The 9,956-nt window shown below is 40.8% G+C and overlaps 1 protein-coding gene across 1 annotated transcript in view; it reads right to left on the reverse strand.

Annotated features, from left to right (window-relative positions):
• Window positions 1-3,108: 3,108 nt before the first annotated feature.
• Window positions 3,109-9,956, reverse strand: part of rerg (RAS-like, estrogen-regulated, growth inhibitor) — a 38,740-nt gene continuing 31,892 nt past the window's right edge. Inside the window, exons 4-5 of the mRNA XM_035676561.1 lie at window positions 6,816-6,889; window positions 3,109-4,603 (exon numbers count right to left, since the gene is read on the reverse strand). Coding sequence (XP_035532454.1) covers window positions 4,193-4,603; window positions 6,816-6,889 — 485 coding nt within the window. The 3' untranslated portion in view covers window positions 3,109-4,192. The remainder of the gene's footprint in view (window positions 4,604-6,815; window positions 6,890-9,956) is intronic.

A 9,956-nucleotide genomic window follows, 5' to 3' on the forward strand; every position in this document is an offset into this window, starting at 1 on the left:
AAGCAGAGTACCTTGCTCTAATTTTGTTTGTTTGAAATACATGTCAGTTTACAAATTTTTAAATATGGACTGGCTCACTAACGACTAACGGGCACTCACGCCCTGGATATCTCATCTCCTCCTCTGGTCCAAAAGTGTCTTTTTTTCCTTCTGTTTCCACCGTTCCATCGTCACTCCATTTGGTCTCTGACTGCCCTCTCCTCCCCTCTACCTTCGATGTAAGAGATGAGAACTGCGTGAACTCAAACCCCTGCAAGTTGCAGTCATACGTCTTCATGCACGGCAGTGCCTGCGTGACATCTACCCAGGAGAAAAAAACATGTTTGCAATGAGAACCATGTGGGATAAATTGTGCTTCACTCTTGTCATTCCCTCACAGTGATTTCCTTATCGCTCTCCACTGTCCTAATAGAGTGCATTTTACCCATTGCAGCCAGTCTGTTACAATAAAGCCACCGTGTGTATGTCTTTCTTCAGAGCGATGGAGTTCCATGAGTGGGCCCACAGTGCGTCGAACTCCCGACCCTGCTTCGCACTAACTTTCAGAGCATCACAGCATGACAGGAAATTGAGGAGAGAATACACACCCCAGCCCTCTCCCTTCTGGGGCATCTTAAGCACTTCTCTCTACAGCCATATCAACAATTGGAGGCGATGCACATACTCCTAGAACTGGAGTTATATTGACGTAATTTCTATTTTTCCATATATGATCATTTAATTGGAACATTTTAAATATTCAATCAATATCTTTATATTAACAATGAGTCAAATGACTGGTTTTAATGTGCAAGGGGTTGCTTCTAGTGATGGAATGCTGTAATAAACCCCTGTAAGCTACCTGGCCAGCATCAAATGACAAAATTAGTGGCTAACTGTGGAGCAGTTAGAGGCAGACACTTCCCTCAGGAGTTAGTAGAGACTAAACCAAAGCTACGAGGACAGGAAATATTGGTCTTACATTTGGTAGGTGGCCAGAAACAACTCCAAATAATGTTACTCCATATTTACTGGATGTGTAAATGAGCAATTATTTGCTAAAATGTAAATTATATACAGCTTTATAAGTTTTGTGTTTTAGCTAGTTACCACCTCTCCCGAAAGGCCATACAAAAAAAAACTTAATTCTGATAAGTCAGTGTTATGTAGCTTGTTTTCGTTGTCCCCCAAGTGGACAAAATCTTTGTCAATTCAGGTTTTAAATAAAATAATTTTTAATAATATATATATAATATATATTGACACCTGGCAAAAAAAAAAAAAGAATAATCTCCATGAAAACACTTCCAATTGTCAAAGAGGTGTTAACTATTTGGGAAAAAACTGAACATTTAGCATTTAGCTGCCAAAGAGCCGGATATTTTAATCAGGAGTTAGAGACCAAAATAGAGCTAAAATGAGAGTAAATATTACATTCAACGGAGTAGCCAGAAATGCAACTACAAATGACTGCTATTGTTGCTCCATGTCAAATGAATGTGTAAATAAGCATCTATTTGGTAAAACATTATCCATGTCAACTTTATAGTTGGATATATTGTTATTCAGTGTTATGTTTCTGGCTGTTTTTGCTGCCCCCAAGTGGCCAAAGAAATCACTTACTGCTTTTAGCTTAGGGGAATGCAATCATCCCATTATTTATTGTGGATATTATTGTCCACCACAAACAAAGGCTGGCTTTCAGAGATATTGCTTGCTCAAACTTTCTGTCTGATACAAATACTATTAATATTTCATTTATTTTAATGCTGTGGAGAAACTACGTGAATTAGTGTGGGTCTGTGAGCACTCTCGGCTCACACTAAAGGCTCCAGAGGCTATCGGCCACCTCGGGCATGAAATCTGGACTATGACCCTTTGGCCGGTACAGCGGAAGGTCAAAGCTCCAGCAGCATTCAAAACCCCTGGAGGCTGATAGGAGCTGATCGACCTGCCCACCAGGAGCTCTATGGCTCTTTTCCCTGGTTATTATGGGATTTTTGCCTCTAGCTTCACCCGAACTAAAGAAAGCTGTTTTTGTGTCGTCATCCTGAGTCAGCAATATAGGTAGTGTATAAATCAACGTGTGTACAGAGAATTATTTGCAACATGAATACTTTGTTTAATTACAAAAGGGATTGTTGATGGGAGTCATGAATACTGGTATACTACAGTTATACTGCATTCAGTTAGTGGTAGTCATTTTTAGTCATTTAAATATATTCAACAGCTTTACTTAAAAAAATACAGCAGTTTTCCTTAAGTAGTCTCCTGTAATATTTTGTATAAATGTCTGCTATGATGGCCATATGCTGAGCCCGGTTACATAGCCCGCTTGACCAGCTCCAGTTCTGGCGCGACTCTGGCGCCACTGCTCTCGCCCCGAGCCTGAAAACATCTTCCTCCAGTCAATCCAAAACTCGAGTGCTAGCAGTGTAAACACAAACACTCCTGTTACTACTGTTTATCATGAAACTGATGATCCAGTTACACCAAAATCAGTGACATAGTTGGTGGTGTTTGACTTAGGGCCCTAAACGCACTTCACCAGACTCGGATGCCAAAATTACATATTGCAAGAACAAGCGTACTGTATGTCTGGCAGAGTGGGAATGACAGAGGAATCGTCAGTGCAGCATCAAAATTATTTTGAAGCTGGATCACCCCAAAAACACACTTTTCACTAATATCAGCTTTTACCCTGTGTTCTCTGCTTTCTCCCTACTTTCAGCTAATACAGGATCGAAATCCTGAGGGGAATATTTTACTGTCTTCCTTTATTGTTTGTGCACTTTAGTTTTGTTGAGTAATGTGACATGGAACAGGGAAAAGGTTGAGATCTTAAACTTGAACATCAGAACAAAATGTTGGCGTGAGCCTTAGAAAGCCAGATGAAGCCGAGTTTCAGGAGTTGGATATAAAATACATAGTCCCTGTTCTCCCGTCTGGAGACTGTCACTATGTAAATGTGACATTTGATGGTCTGGCTGAAGGCATCTATATCAATCACAATGGTTATTACCTGAAACATAGTACACCACTAAGTGCTTCTTTGGAACATCATGAACCAATCGATGACATTTATATTGATGTCAACCAGACATATGGACGCATTAAAAGAAAACCTAGTGGGATATATCTCAGTTTTAATTACAAGTGCACAGCTGGTTGTTTTCATCATACAGGTCACATACATAAGGAAAAAGACATATTACATTTCAACAATTACAGTATCTTCTACTGTAGATGCCTTTGGGTTCTGTACACACCTAAGACACAGCAGTGCTTAAGGCAATATACCATATCATACATACTGTAGTTTACAGTATTCAAATTATAGCCATGAAGAACATACCTGGAATCTGTCAACATGTTGGGATGCACCTTCGTAGGTTTAGAGAAAATGGCAAAAATGTTCTTTCATGAGCTTAAAAAGGTTGTGGACCTGCGCTCTGGTTCCTTGAGGAAAAGATCTTGAGTACACACGTCATGGACAAACACAGGGAGCCACTGCAGAACATTTAATGTCAACAGAATGCTGTGGACACGGTTTGTTTGAAGGACAGGCATTGACAACTCTTAGGATTTTTCTTGGGCTGACATGGGCGAAGAACAGTGCATCTACTGTTATCTAATAGTAATTCTCTGATCTTATTTTTCTTTGACCACTGCTGACGGAACAGTTACACACATGTGGGCCAAAGCACATGACAATATCCCCCTACAGACAAGATACAGAGAGGAAACTACAAATCTTCTCATTCAACGTCAATAAATGCTTGGATTCTTTGCATGCTAAATAGGACAGCTTGCATGCATCATTTTCAGACTGCCATCTGGCTTATTTACTGATTTAAAGAGTTAAATGAGAGGATAAAAGAAAGTTGAGAACCTCACCATATTAATGATTTATCTATTTAGATATATCTCACCAGTATCCAGGATTATTTTGATCAAAATGAGCTCTAATGTTTGGACGAGAAATCATCCATTAAGGCTCCCATGTTGAAGTAACAACATCATTTACCTCTTGCAGGAAAGAGACATTGCACTTGGAACCTTTTTGATTGTAAATGATCAGAGAAAAAGTAAAGAAAACATTCCACATTAAATCAGTCACATTTTGTCCATTTCAGAGCCAATAATTGCTTGAAACATTTACATGAGAAAAATGTACATTTCTTTTGTCATCAGACGGTAATGTGGCTCTTCCCTAGCTGCTGATCTTGGTCAGCATCTTGTTGATGGCCTGTTTAACGTGTGTGGTGGAGCTGCGGCGTCTGGCCTTGCCCTGCACGGCCTTGCGGCGTCTCACCTCGCGGCACAGCTCGTGAAAAGCCTCGGCCACGGCGCCACCCTCGTTGGCACATGCTGAACATTCGTAGAAGGCGCACGCCATTTCAGCTGCCAGCCGTTCCCCTTCCTCTGTGCCAACCTGCCGGACGTGGTCCAGATCTGACTTGTTGCCCACAAGGACCAGAGGCACGTTTTTCGGCTTCTTGACCTCCTCTAGGAGACTTCGGAGGGGCGCCACCTCCTCGAAGCTTCCCCGGTCTGTGATGTCGTAAACGATGACAAAACCATCACCCCAGCGCATGTGACCCTCCTTCTGCTGGATGTCCTCCTGAGATGAAGACAAAGAATTTGCTTTTAAACTGAACTGTAACTCCAGTTTTGAAGATTCTTAAAGGAATAGTTGAACATTACTTGTATTCCCTTGCCGAGAATCCCATGAGCAGATCAATACAACTCTCATATCTCTATGCTCAATAAGAAGTTGCTGCCGGCTAGCTTAGCATAAAGACTGAAAACAGCTAGCCTGGCTCTGGCCAAAGGTAATAAAATATGCCTACCAGAACCCAAATGAAAAAAGTTCAAGGACCTTTTTAAAATTGTTCTTACATAAGTGACCGTTTGAAGCCAGCATTTTCAGTCCCTGCATGCTTCATCTTTTTATACCTTTTTGCATTAGAACTCATTAGAATGTATTTTCAGCCCATGTAACACATCTAGTCTGTTTATGAAGAAACATTTGTTTTTAATTCCTGTCTCTTTCTCTCTACTCTCTTCCACACCTGCTTAAGACAGAAATTTAATTCTGCAGCCATCTGAGGAACGTGAACATTCAGACATGTGCTCTTAATTTGATCATGTTGAAGCAGAAACAGCCCGCCAGGTTAATAACAGGACGTAACTGATTGTGTGGCTGACTTTAAATCGTAACCTGACTGGAGGTAGGCACACAGATCCTGATTTCATAGTTATTGATAGAGTACGCTTAAAAATACCACATCCCTCCTGAGGACAGATGTGAAAGTTTGACGTTTGTATACCTGACCGACTTTTGAACTCAGAATTTATGAGCTACCAGCAAGACTCCACCTCCACAAATCATGATAGCAGTAGCACAATGCTTTGATAGAGTCAGAGTCAGGAGAGGCCTGACATCCAACGCAGCCATGTCTGGAAACATTCAGACTTCATCCTAATGCCAGCTGAAAATAGACTACAATGTAATGAGAGAGAGATGACTTGGCTGAAGTGTCACAGGGGAAATCAGCTGCCAACACAACACCTACGCAGCACTGCAGCATATTTATCTTCAGCCAGAGGACTTACGCAAGCTCTCCCTCATGGCCAGGACCCTGCAATGCTCCTGTCAGACTGTAGGAAATTACCACCTGAAAGTGCCATTCAGCCTCTCTACTCGTACTACAATTCTTCAAGCAAGTGTCTTTCCAAAATAAGAGTCAAATATCTCCAAGGAAAGACAACAAGGGCAAGATGAAACCCAAGCATTCAAGTTGATTTATATTAAAAACAAGTGGAAGCATCTGATGTTTAAAAAATAAGTATATTAAAGTTTAACTCTCAATACCCAACTTTTGCTATGTATGTCAGCTCTACCTCATGTCCATTGTGCCTGCTGAACATGTTTCATTGTCAAGGCAAGATTTTATTTCTACAGCCTAAAATTATTAATTTCATAATATTAACAATTCAATCATCTCACCATTTCAGTCATATAGAAAATGAGTTTAATTTTGTTTTATTCTTTTTACTGAGTACCACTCAATACGTTACTCAAGAGATCCCTCCACAGATTTAAGATTGATTCTATAATATTGTCAGAATCACAATGGACAGTTTAAAGGAATAAGATGCCGCCGGACCAGAGATATTGTCCTTTTTATTTCACACATTCTTCTTTGTTCCTCAAAACTGAGTGCATACATTACCCACAATACAACTTCATCTGCAATAAACAAAATATAATCAAACATGACGTCTTTACTGTCAATGAGAGGAATACAGCTTCCTCCAACACTGAAGTCACTGAATATTTGAAGGCGGGATCAAACATTGAGATCGTCAACCGTTTCCCTACAATATCCATGAATTGCACACAGCAACGCTGTCTAGTGCGCCTGTGGAGAGGCTCTTCAGCCTGGACAGTCTTGTGCTGACTCTGAGGATGAACAGGTTGTCAAACAATTGGAGAGACTCCCCTAATGAGGTTAAAACCAATGCTTTAGTGATAAACACATCAACAAGATGGACTAGTCTGCTGTAAAGCCATAGTTTGAGGAGAGAGCGACTGGAGCGAGTCTGGCTGCTAAATGCAGTTCATATTACATGCATCTCAAGCGATGTTGCAGAGAGATGCAAAAGTGATGTATTGGGGAGTGTAACAAACTTCTTTCTACGGGGGGGAATTAAGTAAAGTAATGCATTACTTTAAAAAAAGTCACTAGTGATGTGTAACACATTCTTGAGTAACAACTCAAATACAAATGTATGACACAAGGTCGGATTAAGGTCATCATTCATCTCACCTGCCCTGCAGTGTCCAGAATCTCCATGGTGACAACCTCATCGTCAATGTTGGCTTGATGGCGATATGTTGATTCTGTAAGACACAACAGAAAAAAAAAAAAGAGTGAATCATTATTTAATAGTAGAGACAGCTGACTCCTAACATGGGAATAAAACTCAATGTAATGCTTTTTTACTAAATTACATATCACTATGAAGGTAGGCAGACTTTTGAAGTGTGTGGACAATAAGTCATCAGTATTAAAGTGGTGAAAAACTTCCACCTACTATTGTTTTGAATGATTCAGAGGCTCTCACATTAAACTGATGATTACTCTATGCAAAACTTTTTCTTGCATTGATTAATTCGTGAAACCTGCATGAGTCAACTCACTCAAGCTTCTTTACTATTAAAGTGACTGGCCTAAAACACTGATTGACCTGAAAAGAAGCATCAGAAATACACAGCAGACATGTTCTATATTGGATGGTCAAAACGTCTCTCCTAGCCATAGACCCTCATGTCAAGGATTTAACCCTGAGCTAGTGGCTCTGAGGCTTTCACCAAGGTCAGAATGATTTATGAATGTGATTGGAGGTTACTAATCAGGCAGTGGCTGACCAGATGTTACATCAACATGGCTGATGAAATAATGGATGTCAGATTGGTTACCATGCTACAATTTCCCAGACCTTCCAGGTTACAGATTGCCTATATAAACTTTGCCCCTTGCTATCGATCAGTACTGGTGCTTAGTTTGAAAAAGCCACGTCAAATGCATTTGGCTTTAAAATGTCCCTGTGTTATATGGACATCCATGTATTTCTGGAGTCACTGGTTAAGCATTTTCATGCCCAAGGCAGAGAGCTTCTATTAGAGGTCAAAACAAGAAGACACGCTGGCTTCTGCCTGGCTCAGACAGGCTGTTTAAAAAGGACATCACGTCCACATTTTGAAGCCAAATGCTTCTGTTTTTTTGCAGATTGTTGGACCAGGAAAGATCCTTCTGGATGATGGCTGACTCCTGCAATGACCTAAAACGACCCGTGCTTCACCTCTAGCTGATTTGAAAAGCCTCTTATTCCTGGCACAGGAACACAGGTGTGAACTGTGACCGTGACCTTTCTTTTCACCTTGGACAGCACAGGGGTAATCTCCCTGAATTGCCCCCTTGTAAAAATCCCATCTGCGTAAACACCTCACAGAGAGCACTGAAGCCCCTGAAACCCTCCCTGTAAAGTGAAAGATTCTGCTGGATTTTGCCGGCACCTCAACCAAAGGGCTTAAGCCGTCGCTTTCTCAAGCTTTTTGGCTTTGTGAACCAAACCTTACAATTGCTTTCAGCTTGTGACTCATGTCCTCTCTGCTCAGCCTTTTCTTGATGCATGGTTCTTTTCTTGAAGGGAGAATATGAGAAAGCTTAAAAAGAGAAATCTATTTTAAAATAAAAATCACCAGACTTTCTTTAGGAGAATAACTACGTCTTGTTCCTCCTTTTATTTTGAACTTTTCCTGTTTAACATTCATTGTTCATTGGCGGGGTTGTATGTTGTTTAATGACCAACAAGCAGAAATAAGAAATGACCCAGAGACAGTAAAAGTATTTAAATAAAAATACAAAGACTAACTGGCAGTGAAAGTAGTCTAATTGTTAGCAGTGAGTCTCACCAAAGACTGCAGGCAGTAGGAATAATATCTACAGGCTAACAAGCACAGAGGCGAGCCAGAGTTTAAAGCTGAGGATGCTTGTTCTAATCTGTCTAACGATGAACTAATTATAAAACTTTTAAATTACCCTTTTCACTAAATTGCTAGATTGGTCCCTTCCGTAGTCAAATAGTTTAGTGATAAGTTCAAAACTACAAACTACAATGCAAAATACTAAAACCTGTCGAAAAGATTTTCAGATTCTCATTGAAAAGAGCTTGTTGTTGCTCCAGTCTCTGCACGTCCACCCTTTGCTGTGTCCCAGGTGCGCTCACCTCTCCGGGGGATAAACTCCATCCTATGACGTAAATGAAATGTCACAGAGAGCCAGAGGCGGAAGTAGAGTGGCGATTTATAGCTGTTTGGCTGGAGGCTTGAGGAGCATCTGTGAGGAGGAGAACCAGAGTCTCACACAGCGACCCTCGGGACAGCCTATTTCAGGAGTCATCACTCTGTCAGCTGCAAGGAGCACCAAATCTGTCCATGTCCACCCAGACCTGTATTTGTTGCTAAATCCACTGACAGAGGGCAGGACTGGGATGATTTAACCAGCCACACCATCCCATGTAAAGGTCTTGGAGAGAAACAAAAGCAGTAATTTTCCTGGCAGCAAGCAATTCATCCCTCGTAATTTAAACCTCCTCACTGCCTGTAGGCTGTTTTGGCAGAAGGTCAAAAGAACAAGTGGCACGTCAGACTCAAAGTGTCAAAACTGGAAACAGAATCCACTTTGTTGATATAGCTCATCGATGCTCGCTGCACTAAAGTGCTCTAACACCCAGAAAGAAATCATTTTGTTCTTACAGTACTTTATTTCTAAAATGTTCATACCAGAAACTCCCTCTGCACTATGTGGCACAATATTAAGCACTTTCATTGTTGCCAGCAGAAGTAGGTCAGAGTTCGTTTCTATGTGCCAAAGGAAATTAGATTCTGTAACTGGATGGTGGGCAGGGACAGAAATGACTTTTGCAATATTATGGCTATTATCTGCTCTCTGAACATCCACTGTTTCTCCAAGTGCTATGGGGAATGGGATCCAACTGGTCATCTGTGGAGTGTGTCTGCTAGTAGACGCCCTAAACATATGAATACACAGTCAGCAAGTGTAATCATTACTCATCTGCACCTCATAATAAATGATGCAGGAACACAGAATGATGACAACCACAGTTTGATGACATGTGCTTAATATATTAGAGTTTTTAATAAGGCCAGAAATGAGTGCAACAAACAAGTTGAGTCACATAGTTTATCATATTATTTTCTGTCTTTGCTGACGTGGTGGCAGTAGAGTCACCCACAAGTGTCTGAAAGAACCTATAATGGCTGGATTTGTGTTTGTATATGGGCCAGCTCCCACCTTCGCAGTCACTAGTGGCCCAAAATATAAATTCGGTCTCTCATTAGGATAATCAATAATTAATATACGTTTTGAATGTCCCTCAATTTG

Source organism: Morone saxatilis, unplaced genomic scaffold (assembly GCF_004916995.1).
Source record: "Morone saxatilis isolate NCDOM2014 unplaced genomic scaffold, NCSU_SB_2.0 Contig10, whole genome shotgun sequence".
Lineage (NCBI taxonomy): Eukaryota > Metazoa > Chordata > Actinopteri > Moronidae > Morone > Morone saxatilis.